Source organism: Vigna umbellata, chromosome 8 (genome assembly GCF_029865625.1).
Source record: "Vigna umbellata cultivar VRB3 chromosome 8, Vumbellata_1.0, whole genome shotgun sequence".
Classification (NCBI taxonomy): domain Eukaryota; kingdom Viridiplantae; phylum Streptophyta; class Magnoliopsida; order Fabales; family Fabaceae; genus Vigna; species Vigna umbellata.
Genome location: NC_142172.1, coordinates 42523296 through 42546582, shown reverse-complemented (window position 1 = coordinate 42546582; position 23287 = coordinate 42523296). Strand labels below are relative to the sequence as shown.

The 23287-nt window shown below is 33.1% G+C and overlaps 1 protein-coding gene across 8 annotated transcripts; it reads right to left on the bottom strand.

Moving 5' to 3' along the window:
• Window positions 1-696: 696 nt before the first annotated feature.
• LOC124837489 (tripeptidyl-peptidase 2-like) lies at window positions 697-22204 on the bottom strand. Of its 8 annotated transcripts, none has more exons than XM_088096018.1 (36): window positions 21438-22204; window positions 20754-20966; window positions 20193-20353; window positions 19616-19694; window positions 19456-19529; window positions 18894-19003; window positions 18705-18785; window positions 18069-18155; window positions 15394-15536; window positions 13983-14133; window positions 13782-13904; window positions 13546-13629; window positions 13259-13446; window positions 12966-13140; window positions 12750-12871; window positions 12574-12653; window positions 11548-11606; window positions 10903-11057; window positions 8318-8496; window positions 8070-8182; window positions 7829-7999; window positions 6584-6712; window positions 6376-6476; window positions 6177-6294; window positions 5440-5519; window positions 4911-4983; window positions 4274-4359; window positions 4136-4187; window positions 3921-4055; window positions 3674-3745; window positions 2846-2938; window positions 2625-2720; window positions 2367-2465; window positions 1925-2017; window positions 1291-1449; window positions 697-1101 (listed from the first exon to the last, which is right to left on the bottom strand). In XM_088096018.1, the coding sequence occupies exons 2-36, from the start codon at window positions 20798-20800 to the stop codon at window positions 943-945; spliced, it is 3927 nt and encodes a 1308-aa protein (XP_087952144.1). In that variant the 5' UTR covers window positions 20801-20966; window positions 21438-22204; the 3' UTR covers window positions 697-942. The 8 variants fall into 8 exon arrangements, with proteins under 8 accessions (XP_087952144.1, XP_087952145.1, XP_087952142.1 ...); XM_088096019.1 differs by having other exon boundaries at window positions 20754-20961; XM_088096016.1 differs by lacking the exons at window positions 20754-20966; window positions 21438-22204 and having other exon boundaries at window positions 1291-1446; window positions 20193-20714.
• Between the last annotated feature and the right edge of the window lie 1083 nt (window positions 22205-23287).

Here is a 23287-nt window from a genome sequence, read left to right as displayed (position 1 = left end):
AGTTTTAGGTTTTCTTTTGTAGGCTCTTATAGAGAGGTATTCGATTCCCACAAGTTGTGAAAATATGATTTTTTTTATTAAGATCAACCTTTAATTTTGATGTTTGATGCTTATGATAGAATTCTTAAGAATAAATCTTAATCATAATAATGTCTAGCATGTGATTTTCATTTTAAAAAAAATACTAAATCGTGGCTTTGTATCTTGAATGATCCAATTTAAAAAAAAAAAATACGAAAACTAATGTAGAGAGATCTTCATTATTAGTGCCTTTTAAAATATATTCTAAGAGTTACCACACAACTAACTTTCACCTTTTTATTAACACTCTTTACTAGTATCCTATCACCAAAGGTTATTGCTATTATAGAAATAAAAAGGGGTAGAGTAGACATTTTGATAAGCTCAAGGGTATAAAAGATACATGTGCCCAAGTATCTGTGTTCACTTTTTGTGTTACACCTGTGAAAATGTAAAATTCGTCCTTTTAATCCAAACTTTCTTGACCAAGCAGCAAGAAAATAAGAAAGGGTGAACTTTTTGCCATTAATAACTTTCAGTAATAACACAGTTTTTGTAAATTTTTTTACTTCTATTTCCTTAACATTTTTCACTCAATAGATACCACTAAATCCAACATTAAATATTCCAAACAATAAAGAGCTTAATAGTAAGATCTCAATAGTTGCTAATGTATCAAGAAAGAACTATAAACATTGCTAATGTCAAAAGGGATGATCCACACCCAAGGATTGTGAGGCACTCGAATGGAATTACAAGATGTATAAAACAAAAATAGTAATATTTTGTTTTCTTTTATTTTGACATAGAAACACCTGGACAATGATGGGATAAAGGTAGTTATGTTGCATGAATGATTGCTATGGCAATAAATAAGTAAGTAAAAGGATATTTCCTTTAAAAACTTCAAACGGGAAGAGCCTAGAAAAGGGGCAAGCTTGGGGGGAAACGCACAAGCATCCATTCCCTCTCATATGAACAAAAATGAGTCCATCCAATTTCCTCAAGCAAAGAGAGCTTTAGATCATAGAATTTCTTCGGAGCAGGCTCGGCATCATCTTCAATGATGTCATTCACTACCTGAATAAGTTTCACATACATGATTAGTAAAGTTTATTGTAAGGGTGACAAAACAGACTAATCTCACCCGTTTTAATCAGACCATTAATGGCTCGTAAAAAAACAAGTTAGTCCGAACTAACCCGTCAAACAGAAATGGATCAATAATGATAACCTTTCCCGTACAATATCTTAGGAAAAGGAAAATACCTTTAATGCTGTCCCAAGCCTTTGATTACGCCTCTCGTTTGTGACCAACAGGATTCCATATTTTCTGCACTTGACATCAACCAATTTCTTCAGTTCATTGAAGTTCTCTTTGAACAAGTCTGGATGAACGTCATCATCCTTTGATTGCTCATCTACCTCCTTTGACAATATACAAGTAAGTCAACTTTTATTTGATAAACAATAATTAAGAGATACTATTGGCTATATACCTAGCCAATGAGAGACTATAACAGACCTAAACAGCTACTAGGTTAAACAAGTTTTCAAGATAAACTAACATGGAAAATGAAGCAGGCAGAACATATTTGTCAATGGACAAAACTTAGATCAAGTTCCTTGCATCTTTTCATCAAGTCCTCCAATAAAAAAATAATATGTGGATGATCTTTCTAATATTAAAAAACCTGCATTAAAATGTGCTTGAGATTTTAAAAACAACATCCACGTGTCCTTACTTCATTAGACCAGTGATGGTAAGGATATAAAGAAATTGATCTATGTTTTTTGGCCTTTTTCAATGTCATCTACATGGTATTTCCTCGTTTTGCATATGTGAATACTGTAACTGTTAATAGTGTACGCTCATTGCTTTCAAGAACATAAAAGCTCTAACCTTTAAAGACGCAATCTCTGCCAGTGCAAGCCCCTTTTGGTAAAGTGCTTCTGCCAACTGATCACGGGCTAAGTCCATCTCTTTCTTGGTTTTCTACAGTGGGATTAAATATCATTGAGTGCCAACAATCGAAAAGTGAAAGTCCATCGTGATATTAATGTAGTGCCAAAATTCATTGTCTAGTGGAAGGAACTTCCGAAGAAGTAATTTTAGCTGACAATGATTGTTCTAACATTTTATACATTACAGGGTATAAATGTTCGTTTTCAATTTCCTATCATTTTCAGACAAACAACCGCACAGCCAACTTCTATAATTATAAAAATCCAAGTGCCAAAATACAACTAATCATGTAATATTGAAAAATGCTCTGAACAAATAACACTCACATGCCATGTCAGTGGCAGGGATAACTAAAAGGATAGGGAACATGGATAAGCACCTCTACTTCCTCATCTCCTGGATCATGTTTTAGTGCTAAAAATTTTGCTAACTCTTGTTTATCAACACTGTCAATAACCTCATTTGCTGCATCAATTATCTGCAAAGTGTACTCAAAATTGTAAAAGAACTAGCCTTTTCATATCGTTCACGCATTACTAAATTGGACAATACTTTTATCAACACAAAATTTCATCAAAATCGGAGAGAGAGGGAAGGGGGGAAATAATAGTAAAACATTGACTCGAACAATATGTACCTCTTCATGATGAAGAACTTTGTCTTTGATATAACTTCTGGAAACTAAACCTTCTAAAATCTTTGCAAGCAACGGTGTGTGCTTTGGATATTCAGTCTTGAAGGAAACATAAATTTTGCAATGATTTAATTTCAACCTAGAAAATAACAATAAAACAATATATATATCTATATCTATATCTATATATATATAAAGGGAGAGAGGAAGAATTGTATACTGACTTTGAGTGAGGCAGACAACTCCTTCCATTCAAGGCACTCTTCATTGCTTCCTTGTTTTAGACCACCAAACACTTTCATTTTTGCATCTCGTACCTGAAGGACAAGTCAAGGCCAACTTAATAATACCATTGCTGAGTCTTATGAAGGGAAATTCAATAGGGAGAGTTGACACCAATGAGTCAACCCATATAAGAGACTACAACACTACCTTCCACCCAAAACCTTAAGATATGGGTTTTAGTTTTCTTCATCTCATATATTGCTCAGCTTTATTATTTTTACTTAATATGTGACTCAAACTTACCCTTGGAGTTTTACCAATTAAGGCAAAAGACATATGATCTGAAATCTTTCATATCTACTTGGTGATAAATCAGAACTGTAAGAATGTTTTCTGGATTTGGAAAGATAGAAAAGTAAAAACAATTATGACCTTCCCGCACAAGATATTCTTACAATAACTTATTATATTTAGTTTACATATATTTTTAAACTGTTACAGATAAAAACAAAAGTTCGCATCTTCTACTTAATATAGCTAAAGTCAAGGCTTGTCTATCACTCTTCAATTAAATTATAAATATATTTTTATAAAATTACTAGAATTTAATGAAGGAAAATACTAGGAGCTTTGTGTTTCACAAGGCATTAACTGTTTTATAACAATACAAATGCTTAGGCTCACCCATGTTTTTATATAACATTATTGAACAAAAATAAATATAAAAGATCGCATTCTCAGTCAGGCCAAAAAAGCTAAGACTCGTATAAGTGAAATATCTGATGGGATATAAAACAAGGAAGCTGTTCTGCCAAATATTTGAATACCTCTTGTTCTAAGCGTTCAGAAACTGTCTTTTTGGAAGATAAGGAAGAACTTTTTCCCGTGTCTTCGTCAACCTTCCAGCAGAAGGTAATAGGAAAATATGATTAGACATTAATGTATAGCATACGCTTATAACAACTGATACATCAGCAAGCTTCGTGCTTGTCCAAATCAGAACGTGTTGGTATGTACAACTACAGAGCACAAAGGAAGACCTTAAGGTGGGTAACTGCATAGGTAAATGATAACCTTATTTGGGGGAATGATATAAGAAACCCGATGTGACACAGGATGCTTTTCTGGACTTTTACCATCCTGTAGACCAGCAAATGATAGTTTACCATATGATATTGATCCCACCAACACAGATCCTTGTAGACAGTTCTGTCAAAATAATATAACAAAAGTTACTAAATTTTAACAATACTCCAATGGCGATACACAAAGCAAGGAGGACAATATACCTTCGGAAGTTTGTCTTTTGGTGGAGGACCAAGATAAAATCCTTCTTTTATACTATCAATGAGCAAACATCAGTACCACAGCACAATTTAACATTTAAACCTTAAGAGCAAGGTAGGGACTATAAACCAGTTACATACCCTGGAACTAACGTTGAGGACTTAAAGGAACTATCTCCCATCACTGGACCATCAGGTTCAGAGAAAAAGCATAAGCGAATGATCTCCTGGAAAGATTAGTTGAGTTCAGCCTTATTCTTATTCTAAATGTGGGATCTTCAACAAAGAGGACAACGGGTGATGTGAATTTGGGGTTCCTGGGTATGAGTGTATGTGTTGTTGCGAAGAAAGTAGAATTGATGAAATGTTTAGGTTTTGTTGAGGTTGATTTATTCAAGGAAATAGCAAACTCATCTATAGAATTGAATGAACAATTTAGGTTTTGAGGAAGTTGATTTGTTCAAGGAAATAACAATCTTACCATGCAGGAAGAATATAAATATACTTTGAATTTTTATAAGAAATGAGTGATACTCGAATGTTATAGTGGGGGTTCATGGATACCTCTCATCGGAATAGAATTTGTATAGTAATTCTTCTACTGCAAGTTTGTATTAGCTTATGGTGAGAAAATACTTTTTCTTGTTTTCGGTCAGCTTTTGGGGGGTGCTTTTGGAAAACCATTGGAAAAACTTACAATCATGTAAAGAAAATGAGACTGTTGTTAAAGCAAAAGATACATGGGATGCACAAAGTCGTTCAAAATTTCATGTACTACCTTCTCTTCTAAATTCCGCTGGATGAATAACACCAGCTGCTTCATCTTTTCCAAAATCTGCACATTGTCATGCCTGAAACAATAAATTATATTGAGTATTCTTAAAATATGGACTTAGAATGTAAACTAACCCATAAACCAAATTATAAGGTGAAGCCAAACTTCAGAAGTTCTCTTTAAGTGTCTCTAGTGAATGTAAGACTAAACTACTATCCTTGAGGCTGTAACTAAGACAACCCACAAAGAGACCACACAACAAAAGCAGGATAGAGATTTCCTCGATAAGGCGATTTTCCAACAAGTCTAAGGACCATTTTTGATGTATCTCAAATTTTTAAACCCTAAAGCTATTACACTTGTAATAAATACGCCATCTCTTTTTTGTAAGCATTAACAACTAAACCTTCAGGTCCTTAGAAAACAACACAATTGGACTATTCAAAGTTTATTTATGGCCAACTAAAGATCAAACACCATAAGAAACAAACATAATTGGTTATCCCAGTACATGGCTAAGAAAGAGTTGTACCTTAAATACAGTTGTAAATTGTATTCTCCCTTGGGAAGTTTTGTAGAGTTCGGATAGGCATCTCCAATTGAATATACTTTCTACAATCAGAATTGATAAATATGAAAACATATTACGAGGAGGTTTCTGTTCGAACATATTTAGCATATTCTAAATATGCATAGGACATTCAACATGTGTCATTTGTATTTCCATGTTAATAATGGCAAGGTCATTTCCGGTAAATACTAGTTTAGAACTAGTATAATGTAATTTTGTACACAACGGATAAAAAAATAACTAAGTTTTTTAGTCCATTTTCAAATTTGTTTACAGCACCCACCCAATTTATCTTTAAAATGTTCTAGACTAAAATTAAAGGTAAAAAGAATAAACATTAGTTCAAACACTATTTTTCCTGGATTTGGATTAGTTTGACCCATCTTTAAATGAGTCAATTGTTTAAAATTAAATTGCAAGTTCTAAAGTGTTATTTGTGTATCATGTGTACAGAGGATATTTTAAAGCAATTTTTGTTTCCAATTTTATTTCCAGTAATTATGATAACAAGATTATTCCCGGTGATCACTAGGTCCAGACTAGTATATCCTAAGAAAACAATATACAATTTCAGTCTTCTTTTCAAATCTTGCTATCCACATGCCTCAGAAAAGTTTCATAAATGATAAATCATTCCACCATCCCTCAAACTTCAATCTTCAAAAGAAAAACGAAATTAAATATCAGAATGAATATACCTTGTTTGAATCGGAAATGATATAAAATTGAGATTCAAATTTAGTATCATATATCCGATCATTTAGAAACGGTATTTGAGGTTTTATTTCAGCTCCATCTTCCAATTTGATCTTGTATCTGAAATCAGAATAATGAGAACAGGTCGGCTAAACATTGCAAAGATAAATTAAGCACACAAAGAAATTTATAACTACACACGTTAACGTCAATGCTAGTATCTGCTTTCCAGAGGAGAGTTTGTCACGATCACTTGAAAGTGAGCTAATTGTAGCATCTATTGGTCGATAGGGCACCCTTATCTGCAATTTTTAAACATAAATTAGGACAATAAGTTAAAGCTCATTACTGTCCCACATCAGAAGCACAATGGAATAGCACAAAAAGAAGTTTAATTTTACAAGATAACCTTGTTCAGAATTCCTACTGGTGCAAGTTTCTCAGATGCCAATAGCGCTTCAGCATCAATTCTGATTGGTGCTTCACTCCCATCAAGTACAATTTCCTCTTGATTGACTTTTATACCATGAAACATAACCTGGAATTTTATATAACTAAACAACATTGTATCTCAATGAAAAATCAATGTAATTTCCCATTCAATTCTTTGACCAGAAGTTATGAGAAAAGTTACAGTCACAGAAGAAAACAAGGCACCTTTCTCTTCAAAGCATCCAACAATATGCAAGGCCTAGTTACAAAAGGTGCTGAACTTGAAGGATATGACTGTATACATACATAAACACATATATTTGCACATCTAAATTCTAACACACAATTTCTTTAAATGTGAATTACAAAGAAAGTTCATTTGTATGCTGTATAAAAACATGCTTGATTTTTCCACTAATTAATAAAATTCTACTTAAACTGCACAAGCCAAAGAAAATGGGGAAAATTTGAAAACCATAAACATCATTGGGTTCAAAATCATGGAAAATTATGCCCTGCTTGAAAATTAATTAATGTTTTAGGTCATCGGTTCTTTTCATACCATCATATCAAAACTCCCTTTGGACAAAGGAAAACATTTATAATTAACTTAGGCATTTATTGTCTGTCCTGGGCCGTGTTATTTTCTTCAATTATTAATCTAAGGAACATAACTAACAATCTTGGATTTCAATCGAGATTCAATTTCAGTTGACAATGCCAATCAAATCCCAGACATCTTGATCCCATCTGTTACCATGAAAGATTTCTTCAGGGTTATTAATGTGGATTACAAATAGTTGGTTACTACCTGATTGAAGAGGAATGCTTTGCAAGGTGGTTGTTTTGTTGGCATCTCTTCAAACTTTCAGTGTTCTGAGCACACAGGTACTTCAAGAATCTCCTAGTTATTATGCACAAAGGGATTGAAGAGCTCTCTTCTAATAATGTTTTTAGAAGCATTATTTTTAGCATCTTCTATTGTTTATGGTGGAATTAAATTTCTTCTTATTATACAACAGAAAAAAAAGAAGATAAAATCTCCTCCACATTAGTGCCACACATAGCCAAAAGCTCTTGGTAGCCGTTATCAAATTAATAAGATGGCGTAACAAAGGAGTTTAGATAAATTCTCAAGACCACCAACAGAATGAATGGGAAACAATCATAACTTAGTTTGACCAATTCGAAAAGAATGAGATATAGACATGAATCCTGTTACCTCAAGATCCACCCTGGTGGTCTCATGACTGCCAATGCCACTTGACCAAAACTGAGCTATGACTAGTTCCAATGTCTGACCACCTACTACGCTAAAGGTAAAGCTTTTGGCAGCAGGAGAGGAAAAAGTTATCACATTCCTCCGTGCAATAGGTCTTCGCAATGGACATATCTACACATAGAGAGCATGTCAAAAGAAGTTCCATACTTAATCTACAATAGTTTCAAACTGCAGCTTGAACCTGAACTGTGTGCACAAAAAATCTTCGAACTGTATCAAAACTTGATGCATTCATAGTTGCTTCAATCCAAGATGCACCATTTGGCACTTCTATATACTTCCTCTCGACATGGCCTAGTGAAGCAGAAAATTAAGACATGAAGAATTGGTTTTAGGACTAAAGAATGTAAACTAGACAAAAATTGCAAAAGCACTGTGAAAAATTATTTAAATGCACTGAGATTTCTGGAAACATTTTTAAAAGGTCACCTGGCAGGAATAACATATTTGAAAATGAAACTAGAGGATTTCTGTCAGTTACAGCCATGGGCTTGGTTACAGTAATTGGAATTCTGAAAATAGGACCACGCCATGGTGCTTTGTAGTCAATACCATAAAGCTCATAGTAATGCAGACCATCATTTAAATTGGTAGGATCCACAATTATGCTGAAACAAGAGTATAATTCATCTGTCACTAAGAAAACAAAACCAAAAAAATTAGCAACTTTGCTATATAGTACATGACTCGGCTTATGTTCATGTTTCTGTTACAAGTTGTTGTTCATTCACTTCATTGTAATTTAGAATGTTCCTAGGTTTTGCTAGAATACCTGTTAGTAGTGCTGCAGCTGTAAGATAATTAGAAGCTAGCTGAAAAAGCTTATCCTTAACAAATAAGAATCAGAAACCTCCAAATCTCATAACACATTATCAGTTTTCTTTCTCTTACTTGAAATAAATGAAGAAAAGAAAGAAGACTATTTAATAGGAAAAGTATATTTTAGCATAAAAGCTTAAACATAATGCATATAAAAGATTAGGGATTACAGTATAACAATTTCAAGGAAAATAAGTTGGGATTATGTATATTAACCGTAGAAGACTTTTTTCTCACATAACTACCCAGTTTTGTTACTGTAAACGGGAAGTTCATGTTACCTAGAACCTGTTTGGACGAGCTTCCTTAAAAGCACTATTAGGAGAGAAAAATATGTGAAGAAAAAAATGAAACTGACTTGTCTATAAATTAAAATCAGCTCATATACAAAGTTAAAAAAAAAAAAAAAGCATTGGAGAAACTACATGAGAGAATTTTAACAAATTAGTTGATGTTAAGTTAATTTAAACTTACGGAGATTTTTTTTTCTTCATATTTTTCTCCTTTGAAAGCCCTTTCGAAAAAGCTCAACTAAACATACCCCTAATAGTCATTTAAAACAAAAGTTACAATAGCTTGTAATAAACAAAACACAAATATTTCAGACAAAGAGATATGTTCATGAACAATGCTTTTATGGAAAATAAAATGCCAATGCCATATACTTAACATCTTTAACCCTAAACATTAAGAATATTAACCCTATGTACAACTTTGTTTATTAAAAAATGTGGTAGCAAAGGAAGAATTCACTTTTAAATTACTTAAAACATATGCATTAGAATGTAAAAAACAAATTTCGACCATCCAAATGTTGGGAATCCAAGTGTGAGTCTAAGTCCCACATTGGATAGAAATGAGAAAGTAGAGCAGTATATAAATATGAAAGACCCATTAACCCATTGCCTTAAGGTTTTGGGTAAAGAATGGTGTCCATTAACCCATTTCCTCTTCTTTTCAGGTCCACATTTGGGTTGAGTTTCTTCATGTGGATCCCATAAAATATTCCCTCCTTACTTCTCTCAAACAAACAATGGAAATTTGGTATTTTATCCTATCTTCTCCTTTTGGTTTACTTCCTCTCAATTTCCATAGAGAAGAGTGTATATTACACATACACAATATGTATATGTAACTGATTCCAAATTATCCAACTATATTCCCAAATTTTCTACTTTTTTATCATAACTTAGGTTAATTTGACTCTAGAGATCTAAGATAATTCCTACAAACAATATGACTAAGTTATAAATACATAACTAAAATTTCGTTTACAGTTGTTAGTTAATTAGTCTTAGTTCACATGTGTTAATTGGTCCTGATAACTAGGTCATTGAGCCTTGCTATCTGGGAAGATACAAATACGGTGATTTCATTTTGTACTGCCATAATGTCCTTCCACAGCACAAAAATCCCCACTTTGTCCTTAAAAAATGACTTAGAGATTGTATAATCCAGAAATCATTTTTTTACATAAGAAAAAACTTTCGGATTGTGTAATCTAAGTTATTTTTTATTTTCCAATTGTGCAATCCAAAATTCTAGATTGCACAATTCAGAATTCATTTTCTGAATGAAAAACAACTTCCAAATTGCATAATTCATAAGTCATTTTTTACTTTTGGATTATGTAATCTAGAAGTTTTTTTTTTTTTTTTACTTTTGAATTGTGCAATCCAAAAGTCACCTTTCCCATGAAGAAAACCTCCAAATTGCACAATCCGAAAGTCATTTTTTCATAAGAAAAGCTTCCATTACACAATCTGGAAGCTTTTGTGAAAAATGACTTCCAGATTATGTAATCCAAAACACTTTCTTCCTTAAGTCCATCTATGACACCACACATAGACCAGGGTACAGTGAAGCAAGGGCAGCAATGGCAAGGGGGCACAACAGCGACGACAAAGAGGTGGTGGTGGCAAAGGGTGACTGCAGTACGGGGGCAGTTTGGTCTTTTAATCACCCAGATGGTGGGGTGCACATGAAAAGCATGGAGGTGACGAAAGAAATGGCCTAATAATGGATGTGTCTTAAAAATTCAATTGTTTATTCATTCTTCAGATATCTATCAGTCAAACATTAATGTATTTCTATCCATAAATCAGAAATGTTCGATAAATATAACATTATGACCTAATTAAAAAACTAAACGTACACTCAGAATGAAAGGATATGATAAAAGATAGCTTACTAACTTGAAGGTACGGCCATTATGAGTGAGAAGAAGATACTCGGGGGCTTTCACAACTGTCTGATCTGATGAGCGCAATTCAATGAACTCCTCAAACATAGCCAATTCCTCAAGCTTCTTGGCATCTTCATGAAATTTTGGATCAACTTGCACCGTCCACTGTCAATAAGTGCAACACATTATAGAAAAAACTACCCCTTCAAAGCACAAAAGAACTATATTATAAATAACTTTTCCGTTAATTGATAACAAATGCAACAACAGAAAAAGTCTTACCCCACTTGATGAGGAGATTCAGATACACAGATTTGATAAACACGAAATATGTAAGCAGAAATATCAAAGCACAATTACCAGCATAAGAAAAAAATTCAAGACTCATCACTTTTGTAACACTCCTCCAACAATTTCTTAACAAAATATCAGCAAACACTACTTTTTTACTTTTATTGTACTCTATATAAAGCAAGGTAAATAGTGTTTATCAAATCAACAAATTCTTATAGTTCTTCAGCAGCATAAAAATTAGGTACATCCAACTATCAGTCATTCATTATTTGTTTTATCACAATCCTATCTTTATTCCATTTTACAAGACTTGAAACATGCTACAATTATCAATGCACACTAAATGTAAGAATGATCTTACCTCCATAGGTTGTCTGCAATCATTAGCCTCCCTCAAGTAGATGCCCCGTGACCAAGCATCTGCCATCAGCAATCATATAAAGGGATATAATTTGGACATTTAAAGTATATGCTCTTCCGAGTAAATCATCTTCACTTTACTTTTCTCACTCCAACAGTAATTAAGCACTACTGACACTGTAACTTATCAGTTTTATTGGATTACTAAAGCATGATTAATACAGCACTTGCAAAAAGGTGAAAGACGTCCTGTTCTATTTACAAGTCACTGCAAGAAATATGTAGCCATGTAGCATTTATTGAGGGTGCTTGGTTACACCAGTTTCTTTTTGGCCTATTATTCTATTCCTCTGAATTATAAGTTAGATTGACATGAGTTCTGCCCCTGAGTTATAATATGAATTTTAATTTGTTAGCAATATAGAAGCAAACTAGACCTTACTGTGATCTATAAAGAATTGCAGGTAATATATGGATTAAGAAAAAGTTTTGATCATGCATCAAATAAGTAGGGGATTAAAGAAACTAATCAACCAAACAGTCAAGTGGATAATGTACACATGCCCAAAAGCTGAAATAGACATATGAGCCATCATATAATCAATATATTTACATCTATATTGTTTTATGAAATATCCATAAATTAAAACAATAGTTGGGTCTTTTTATTATGAGAAATTATTCTTAAGATAAAGCTTGCAGTGACACCAATCACACCAGTATATGGACAGCAATGTCCCCACTGCACCCAAACAAATTTAACTTTATGGGTGTGATGACGATAGTAAGAGGTGTAGGAAGATGATCTCCTACTATATTAACAGCCCTTTTAGCACAGTAAGATACTTTCCAATATTTTTCCCCATGTGCCCCATTGAAACGAAAAAAGTTTCAGAACTTACAAATACTGCACATGCTTCATATTTTACACACGTTACAGCAATAAAAAATATCAGAATGTTAGCAACCATCATAGTTGTACATGACTAAACGCATAATGGAAAGTCCACGACAATGTAAAACTCACTTGTTTTTCCAGAATTCTTGACCATTATTTGATACCGAACATTTGGAATATTTTGAGACTGCTTTATATATTCATAACACCTGTCATCGATTATTTGATTTAAGTCAAAAACAAATCTTAATAAATACTATTTACTAAAACTTCCATGAAAGCAAAGACTTCTAAAAATATCATACTTGTCAACTTGCATAAGCCCTTGCCCAGTGGACAACTTATCCTCAGGTGAACCACCTATGGGAAGAGATGTATTTTCAAGGGCCTTCCTCACACTATATGGACTCACAGGAATCCCCTCAGCCTGCATGTGGAAATTCACATCACAGATTACCGATAAAACTGCATAATAAAACCAACTGAAACATACAGTCTAAATAAGAATAATGTCCAAGAACCTTCATTGCACTTATGAGCAATGCAATTCCACCACAGGCTGATGGTGATGCCATTGATGTCCCATTCATGAGCATACGCCTTTGAAGAGTCCATGTAGGAACAGGTGCAACTGCACAACCAGGAGCACTTACAGAGACACCAAGATCTCCATCAGTTGTTGGTCCACGGCTAGACCTGTAAATATTTCCATAAATCATGAAATGAAAACTCATGCAAATCCAAAAGAACCAAGTAAAAGTTAAAAGGATATAAGAAGCAATCCAATTTTAAATTCACATAGAATAAAATATACCATGTGTATTCAAGCCCATCGGAAGGAGGTGCAACAACAGAATGAGCACCAGCTGCCATTGCAGGAGAAACATAAGCTCCAACACCTATAATATTTGAAGATGTACCACCAGGTGCTCCAACAGTGCTCAATGCCGGCCCACTATTACCAGCACTGCTCACAAATATCAGTCGATGCTTGTTTACTGCCTAGATATAAATGATACACGATACCCATAGCTTAGAGAACAGTAAATAACAAAGGAAAGATATAACTGGCCCAGTTAAAAAGGAAGTCTTAGAAGATACTTCATTCACAAGGTCAACGAACCGTCCATAGTCTGGCAGTGAAGTAGGCTCACCATAACTCATATTGATAAGATCACATTTATGCTACAACATAAATGAGACAAGGCACATCACTACAACGTAATAATCCATGTCAAGCATTGAAAAATTATAAAACAAAATTAGTTTTATAAAACACTCAATTATTGAAATCTGAATGCTAGTTATGCAATGAAGAAAAAAAATAATTGAACCACCTCAACAGCAGCTATCAGAGCCCTAGTCAGACCAGTTCCAGTTTCCATTGAACCTAAGCGAGAGTCCCCAATTTTACAAGATATTAATTGTGCTCCAGGTGCAACTCCATTCAATAAAGGTTCCTGCCAACAATACTTTATATCATAATGTATAATACTTTCCATAGGAATTGCAATATATGGATAAAACTATATCCGTACCTCTGGGTGGAATGCAGCAGCTATACCAGCAACATGGGTGCCATGAGGCGAGCTATCTGTTACCATGCTTAAGACATTTCCATCATTATAGACATTCACAACATATGTACAAGCATCTAATTTGCTGAAGATACCATACTTCTTCTCAGTCCTGAAAAGTAGGCAGTAACAGTTATTATTCAAATCATTTTAACTTTTAATACCCACCACGCTGATTAGAACTAAAATGTTGATTGCTCGAATAGCTAAACTGCATTCCTTTGTACAGTGACAATTGACTACCTACTTCAGAAACATCTATCAAGTATTAACTACTACATTAAAGATGGGAGAAACCACTGCATTTTTCCTTTTTAACTGTCATGTTACTTATTTCTGGAAAATAATATTTCCTTTCTTTAAATTTTCCCAGAATTATTTGTGATGTAGAGATGAAAGTGTGAGGTGCTTTGGAACAGCGCCTATTGAAGAGGCAATTGATGGAAATAAGAAATTCGGGATTGAATAGGTTTAGTAATGTGAGAAGACCAATAGCTCTGCTCCAGTGAGAAAACTCAGAAATATTAATAAAATTGAGAGTATATATGAGACTAAAGGAAGATCTCATACAACATTAGGAGAAAGTATTAATAAACCATTCTAGAAAAAGTTACCAAAAAAATAATAAAACTAAGTTAAAAATTATTTTTGATAGAGACCAATAGCACATTGTTCAAGTAGTTGTATAGTATATCATGGCGTGGTTGTTATTCTTGTTAAATTTTTCTTCACTGATACATAAATTTGCAAGACACCTTAGAATCCATTTAAAAAATAAATAAATAAACAGAGCTGATGTGCCAGAATATCATTAAAAACAGTTCAAAATATTATGTAATGTTCACATTAAAAAAAAAAGGTTCAATTGTCTTAAAAGCAAGATATGATTTGAAAATAACATAAGAATTCCATGTATAGCATGCAAGTCGTGCTCAACATGTATTGAGCTTCAGAAGATGCTTTTAGTCCTTTAAAAACTATAAATCAATGGATGACATGACAATCATCTTACATTTTCCTTTTAAAACATATACATCATTATGCAACACATATACCCTTTAAATCCTGAAAAGTTGTTTTGAAGCCAAAGCAACAAGACAAGAAAACAAAATTCATAAATAATTCAAAGGACAACACACTTTATTTTCAATGTAAAGAAAAAGAGTAGAAAGGGGGCAGGGGAACAAAGAGTCACATCATGAGTTCGTGACAAACAGAACGAGATTTAATTAACTTGTAATGTGTAATTATATAGGGCATGGGGCCTTAAGCAATAAATTCATTCAGCCAAAAATGAGTATCTACCAATTTCCACGAAAACAATCAACTGAGATTAAAACTTTAGGTAAATAACATAAGCAACCAAATGTACCTATAATTAGTTAAGGGTACAAAATTAGCAAGTTTCCCACAGTCTGGATCTTCCTCAAGACTCTGTGTGTCAATTGCAACCCTCCAAACCTCTCCATCATACCAAACAACAGCATCTATGGCAGGCCCTTTATCATCATAACTCTAAAACACATAACAGCATTGCCATTTTGGTAAGAAAACTAAACTGACTAAAACATGAATGAGATCAGAAGGTAAGTAAAAGCACAAAAAACACAAGTATAGAAGAATTTTTTTACAAAAGATAGAGAAGAAGCAGAAATATGTGAAGAATGCAGCTCTTTCAACATTGTCTAACATAAGAACAAATGCTTTATAAAAATATTATCATTGCTACTAGCTAGTTATGAGCATCACTAACAGCAGTAGAGCTACTATTGAAAAGTCATCTTAACTATGGTCTCATTGATCCACCATGGTTGCAGCCTCGAGAGAGTGGGAGAGTAGTCTCACATTGACTAAAATATGATCAATGTAATCCTGATAAGGCTTGAGAAATCCTCACCTTCAAAGCCATTTTGTGGAGTAAAGCCAAGTCCAAAGTCCAAATGTAAGATGCCATGTGTTAGGCCCATAGCTCTAAACACAAGGGAGTGTGCTGGAAAACCTTAATTGCAATCTCCGCCAACCATCTTTAATGCAACACCTTTGAGGGCTACCTTAATTGCAACTCGGGGAGCGCTTTTAGTCTCATAAACAACTAGAAGTATGAACAATGTACTCCAGTTCTTATATGGCTTGGACAGTCCTCACTTTACAAACCATGTGTTAGAAACCTTCACCCCTATAAACCATCATAAATTTATGGTTCTTACAAAGGATACAGTGGTTCATGGTTCCCCGAGGATGTAAACTTGAAAGAGCCTTTTAAATATAGCACATGCAGCTCATGTGAATATTTGTTTTAGCATATGTTAATATCTTTCTAATTTGATTAAGAATTGCATTTATTAGGGGTATCTTTGCACACCTACTGCAGTAAATACAAATATGTGGGTGAGGTCAACATTTGGCATACAATATCGAAACCTAAATGAACCATAGTCCTTACTAAGTAACCACATAACAACCTTACCCCCTGGCATAATCACTAATGTTTATACAAAATCACCAATTCACACTACAAATATCACAGGCAAGACCATTAGTACTATCACAACCATCATAGCAATTTCCATCCTCGGTTTATTGGAAGCAGTATTGACAAGTGCGTGAATGAAAAAGAGCAATACATAAAGTAAAAATATGTTTGCTCAAAAAAATAGTTCTTTAATTTCTATTTCTTGGACTTCTAAATTGTAGGATTTATTTCCTTTAATTTCTCAGTAATTTTAGGTACAAGTAGTAATTGTAATTTAGGTAATAATTGGGATTTATTGGAAATTCAATGAAGCCCAAATGAAGAGCTTCAAGTTTGACCAAGTAGGAAAAGCATGACATGTGTGACATAAGCATGGAAGGTGTGACATAAACATGGAAAGCATGTGGTAAATCTTGGTCATTGATCTAGAACTAGGAAATTTAATTTTCGATTTTTGAATTTACCTCCTTTTTTTTTTTTGCAACATGGTTCAACCAAAGAAAACTTGAATGGCTATATATAGTCATTCCTTCTCATTATAAATCACTTTTGACATATATGAAAATTTTAGACAGTTTAAAGCACTTGTGAAAGTGATCTTCTTTGAATCTTATCCTTGATTTCCTAGGAGAAGTGGTGATTCTTTCTCAAATACTTATGTTGGAGATAAAGATGTGGCATATTTGCAAGTGGAGAGACCTTATTTCCACCATCTAAGTCTTCTCCACCTTTATATTTTTTATTTTGACCTTATATTCATGTTCTAGCTCCAGTTCTTATTCCTATCACGCCATCTCTTCTAATACATTCAGTCATGTGTTCTTATTACAATTTCTAGTTGTTTCTAGTTCCTTTATGTGTTCGTATTGATTTATGTTGTTTTTGGAATTGAGTTATTCAAGTTCATTCTATGAAGGAAAGAGTATTCCACTATAAAAACCCCATTTTCTTTTTGTTAAAGCAGTATTTAACAATAAAACCCCCAGATATTTGCATCCCAACTACGTGACTAGCATTGCAGAACCCGACAGTGTGACTACACAGACTTCAAAATCATTGTGACAAAAGTATCAAATGTAGAAATAGGAGGAGCAGATGATATTTCTCTTAAACAACCCAAAATCATCAAATCGAAGAGAAAAAAAAAGAAAACATTAGTTCTGTTAAATTTAGAGTCCATGTTAATAATGTATTACTTTATAATTTACTTGGTTATAATCTCACTATAAAAAGATATCACTGTTCACAGCATAACACAGAATCTCATATAAACTTCTTCACAACTCCTCAATTCCTTTCCATAACCGTTATAGATGCCCTCATGAAGAAGATATAGACCAATGCCCAAAGTAAAGGAAACAAAACAACTGCATCCAATCAAAAGTTCAGGGTACAATAATACATCATTCACCACGAAAATGACACCATATTTCCCACATCAAAAGTATGTTCAGCAATACAGAAATTCAGAATGTCATATAATTAAATGGATATTGGAATAAAATACTGCTTTCAAGGAGTCGAAAAGGCAGCAATATACAGAACAACAGAAGTTAATAACAAGTTCAGCCGACCTCAGACTGCTTCCTCAGAAGATCAAGTTTATTCTGAATGTCTTCACGAACCCTTTTAAGATTAGCTTCCTCCACCTTCACGTTTTCCTAGAAAAAAAAGATACATCAGATTTTGAGTTACATGGAATAGAAATATATAATGGAATGCAAAGAGGAATATTATAACAAGAGAATGCTTTTATCTATTCGCAACGTTATTAGAAATATAAAGTGATAATCATAGAAATAATCACGCTTCCTACAATGCTAATATAAATGCAATAATTTCTTTCCACCTTTTATTCACTTCTCCTTTTAAGGCTATGAAGCAATTTCTCTATCAATCATAGAGAGAAGAAACTAGAAAAAATGTAACAAACTGAAATATAATAGAAAATGTACATCTGTCACTAAAAGGAAGGAGAGTACCCTTTGTCTTTCCAGAAACCTTATTCATGTTATATGCATGCATATAAAAGAGAAACAAGAAAAAAATAAATGCACGTTAAAAAATTAACTCAGCGCTTGCAGCAGCTTGCTTCTGAAATATTTAAGGCTAGTGCCTACTAAATAAAATGTTCAACTGATATGAGTAGATCATATGTAGAACAAAAATAATGGCATATATAAGACGAATGAAGCAAATTTTACAAAAACCTGATCAAAATCAGTAAGCTGCTTTATAGCCTTTGCAATTTCCTCCTGGTTTTTCTCATCCCATTTTTTCTTTCTTTCTTTCTGCCAATTATTAAATTAGGAGAAGAAATGGGAAAATCAAATCAATTAGCCATAGGTATTAAGTACAAATTGCAACTATAATAATATTCTGAAAATGTCCAATGCTACCTTCAAACGAGAAGTCAAATTTTCTGTAAAAAGCTCATAAACCAATTTATAACCCACATGCCAGTCACCAGAGGGATTTTTCCAGGCAGTATTGATGACCAAAGATGCCCCTGTACAGATTTTGCATGAAGGTTTAAACACAGACAAGAACTTAATGTGGTTCATATTCGTTGACCAGGAAGAAAGAAACAGGAAAGAATGATTAAATATTATAGATACTTTCTTAGTAACGGAGCACAAAACAAAGCTAAAAAATAAAACAGAATAGTTGAAGTAGGATTAAACTCGTAACTTCGCCACTTCATTTAAGTATTAGAAATCAAGTAGTCGCTCACTGTGCACATGTATTTATGATTTGACTTCAATCAACTACTTCAATTTTATATTAGTCATTAAAAATGAGAAGTGTGAAAAACTCACGGTTGTCACTTCAAATTCAATAGAATTTAAAACTGATAAGCAGCTATCACAAGCGATTCATGTAAAAATGAAGGCACTAGACAGTTGAAATAGAACAATATATAGAAGAATTTTCTCATATTTTTCCTTAGCTAGCACTAACCAGAAGCCCCCAAAATACAACCATCCGCATCAGCCTTGACCACCTTTGAGGTATCAACGTCTCCGCTCCCAGTGCTGGAGGGGGAAATAAGTATATCATTGCTTATTGGTAAAGTAATACAAAGCAGATAAAACTTCAATATCTATTAGCTAATTCCTACCAATCAAGAATATCGACGATTTTTGGTTTCCCATCTGAGGTCACCTGTAATCCAGCTGCAGCCGGGTCTACACCAGAATCTGCAAACAAGCAGTTATTATGATTAAACTAATTTATCATATAAACAAGTACATCATTTGATCATCAAAATACAAACATAATAGATATTAGTCGATCAAATTTTATAAAAGAAAAAAATTAGATCAGCACTATGCCAGTGACAGTACTACGTGGTGAAAATTGCATCTATGAAAAATTATAATCATGCAAGGTCGATTCTATTGAAGACCCTAAAGAACTGCAATACTTCCCCTCCGGACCCGATATACCACACCAAATTTTATAAATAATTTAGTCATCAAAGAGACGCATTGTGACTCCTCTCAATTCAGCCTGAAAATAATGCCTAAAACTCGTATCTCTGTCTCCCAACAAAACTGTCCCCTCAAAGTTCTAAAACGTTCTTCAACCAAATACATAGACACCCAGTACTCAAATTAGAACACCAACATCAACTCATGTCCAAAACCCACAACATGAACAAAAAAGGAGGACCTTTTTGAAAAATGGGTACCCACCGAAGATAGCAATGAGAGCACCGCGCCCGTCGTAATGTGGGTGAGCATGAAGGAAACGATCAGCGCCAATCTCCGTCTTGGGCATGAGAGAAGCCAGGAAGGTTGACTCGTTCAGCTTGGCGTTGCGGAAAGTGGCACCGTTGTGGTTGTTGTTATCATCGCTGCCAGAGCGAGAAGTACAATGCATTGTCAATGCATTGGGGACAACCCAATTGCTTCTTCTGAAGGAGGAACTGCGATTGCGTTTCCTTATCGTTCTGCTTACCTTTGTGTTTGTTGTGGGGTGATGAGTGGTGGTGAGAGAGTGAGAGGGCAACGAGGGGAGTCTGAGTAAGAGTGTGTGTTGGTTATGCATAACGTGATAGTGGAGAAAGGGTGGCAGTGAATGAATTGAATGGTGATGACGTTGGGGCTGTGGTATTTACGGACTCATCTTAGATAGGATTGGTAGATGTGTTTGATTGGTACCATTTTATATGTTTTTGGAAAATTACATAGCTTTGTCTCTTGATTAATGTTTATAACTACTGTTTTACAATTCACAAATGGCATAAGAAATACCTTAACTCCCTTAGCTGAGTACTATGTTTTTGTTGAGCCAAGCACATTTTATATCCATACTAAGTGCAACTCGATGCAAAAATCCTCAATGAAACCGCAGCAGCAGCTACATGGGGCATTGCATGACTCTTCTGTTCGACAAATCCACCAGTGAAAAAAGCATAACATTCCAAACCTTTGTCACAGTAACAATCAACTCCTTGCATAACTTCGCTACATGGTATAATTAGGACAAGATTTCAATAACTTTTCTGTTATTTTCAATTAAATTTATAATTTCACAACATTTACATTGGATATCATCATAATTATTATAGCAAAATTTCAATTTTAATTTGAGAATAATATTAAATTCTTTTGAAAATGATATTAAAGTTTTAAGTATTCATATATGATATCAAAATATGATAAACACTGTCCTAAGTTTTAACACTCATCATACTTCATTTTATCTTTCTACCTATACTTCTGTTTCTTTATCAAGTGTTATCGAACATGATATTATCATTCCATAATTTTCTTTGAATTATTACTACTGCAGTTAATGGTAAGGCTCCTGTTATCTAGTCACTTCTTTAGTGCTTTACGTGTTAAATTGGTTGAATCAAATGGATCATGATGAGTAGGCTTTTAGCCACATTTTTCAAGGAGACTAGTTAGAGTTAGGGTGTAGAAAACCTTTACCTGATTTCTTTTCACCCAGTTCTTGCTCAGAGTTATTCCAACGACAATATTATAGTCTTCTTTGTATGACAAACATGTCATTAATTTATTTATCTTTCTCCTCTGTTTCTCTCTATCTGCCTTTCTTTCTTACTGTAAAAATTTGTGTCATCTTTTGCTGGGTATGAATAATTTTCCAATTAAAGACAGTCCATGCTTGGCTGAAAGAAAATATGCAAACAGATCTCTTACTTCTTAAAGTTCAGATACCAGAAAAGTCTTATAAAGAATACAATTAACTACAAATACAAAAACATAACTCGATATCAGCATCAATATATGTAATTCAGCATCTTTCTGACAAGGTCAAGAACACAGAGCCACAAGCACTGTGTAGAAAGCTTTAACCTTTCCAAAACTGTCAAAACACACATTAAATCAAGAACGTCACAGTGCATTAACCACTTTAACAAACCCTAACTGCTTTTTGATTTTCTTTCTTCACTCCCCTGCTCCTTCTTGGACCTTTCTACAATCTTTCTTGTCTTTAGAACTTATAGGGCACCAGAAAGAATAAAAATTTAACTTGCACATTGAGGTAAGCATGATCAGAGAAGCCTACAGTCAATCAAAGAATGAACGTGTCTTTGAAAACATCCCCAAAAGACTAAGACTTTCTAAAATTCTAATATAAAAAATACCGTTATTACAAAGTTAACTGAATGAAACCATTGCCCATTTTTCTTGACAAGAAAGTCAGTGTTTCGTAGAAGAATATGTGGACAGAAATAATCACTTGTGTTGTGAGAATGGAGAAATAGCTTAGGGTGGAGTGTTATATTTATATCCATTCCTAGGGCGGTTACAGATTATCTTAGCATTAATTTTACACTATCATTTTCCTCCTTTAACAGAATTAAGAGTATATTTAACTAGATCATTTAAAGTACATTAATTATAATAACTAAATAATTTAAACTATAAAGGCTATTTATTACTAAAATTTAAATTAAACAAATTATGAACCATATAATTGAATTTTTTAAATTTTTTATTTCTATGACTCATCTTGCTTATTATTGTTTTATTCAAAATATAATTAAAATATATTTTAAAAATTATAAAAAATAAATTGGTTTTTAAAAAAAAATTAAATATAATTAATAAAAATGATATTTTTTAAAAAAATTATACAAAATAAACTGTTTTTAAAAAAGGGTAAATGAGCTTTTCAACTCCAAACAAGATTGTGTTTTAATTTTATTTTTTTTTCACATCAGTCTCTTTTAAAATTACATAGTATTTAGGTGAACATTACTCGGTTGCTTTAAGGTGGATTGGTTAGTGTCTTTACTCAGAGCATTTAAAATGTGATTTCTCACATTCATTAAATATAGCTTTCACAAATTTTCCAACAAAATAATGTTTTTTCAAACATGTACACAATAAAGCATTCATGTTCTTGAATCTTCTAAAATTAAACAAATATAACATTCCAACCAAAGGATTCTTGAACTCATAATGGAAATTCACAACATACAACTTAAGTTGAAATTTAGAAAATATTTAAGAGTATAAAGAAATTTTTTAAATGATACTCAAATATTTTATTATTAAAAAATTAAGTTATAGAGTTATATTAAAATAAGTTTCATTTTATTAAAATCTTTATTTCTCTAAAAAAATTCTTTAAAATTTATTTATTTTTGTATAAGATTATGATATTATTCTTTAACTCTTTGAACATCTTAACATATTTTAATACTCCTGAGATAGAGGGCAAAATATCTAACCAATGAGTTTTACAAATAAAGTACATTTTTCTAATTTTTTTTCCAACACCTCTTGTTATGATGCACGAATACAATATA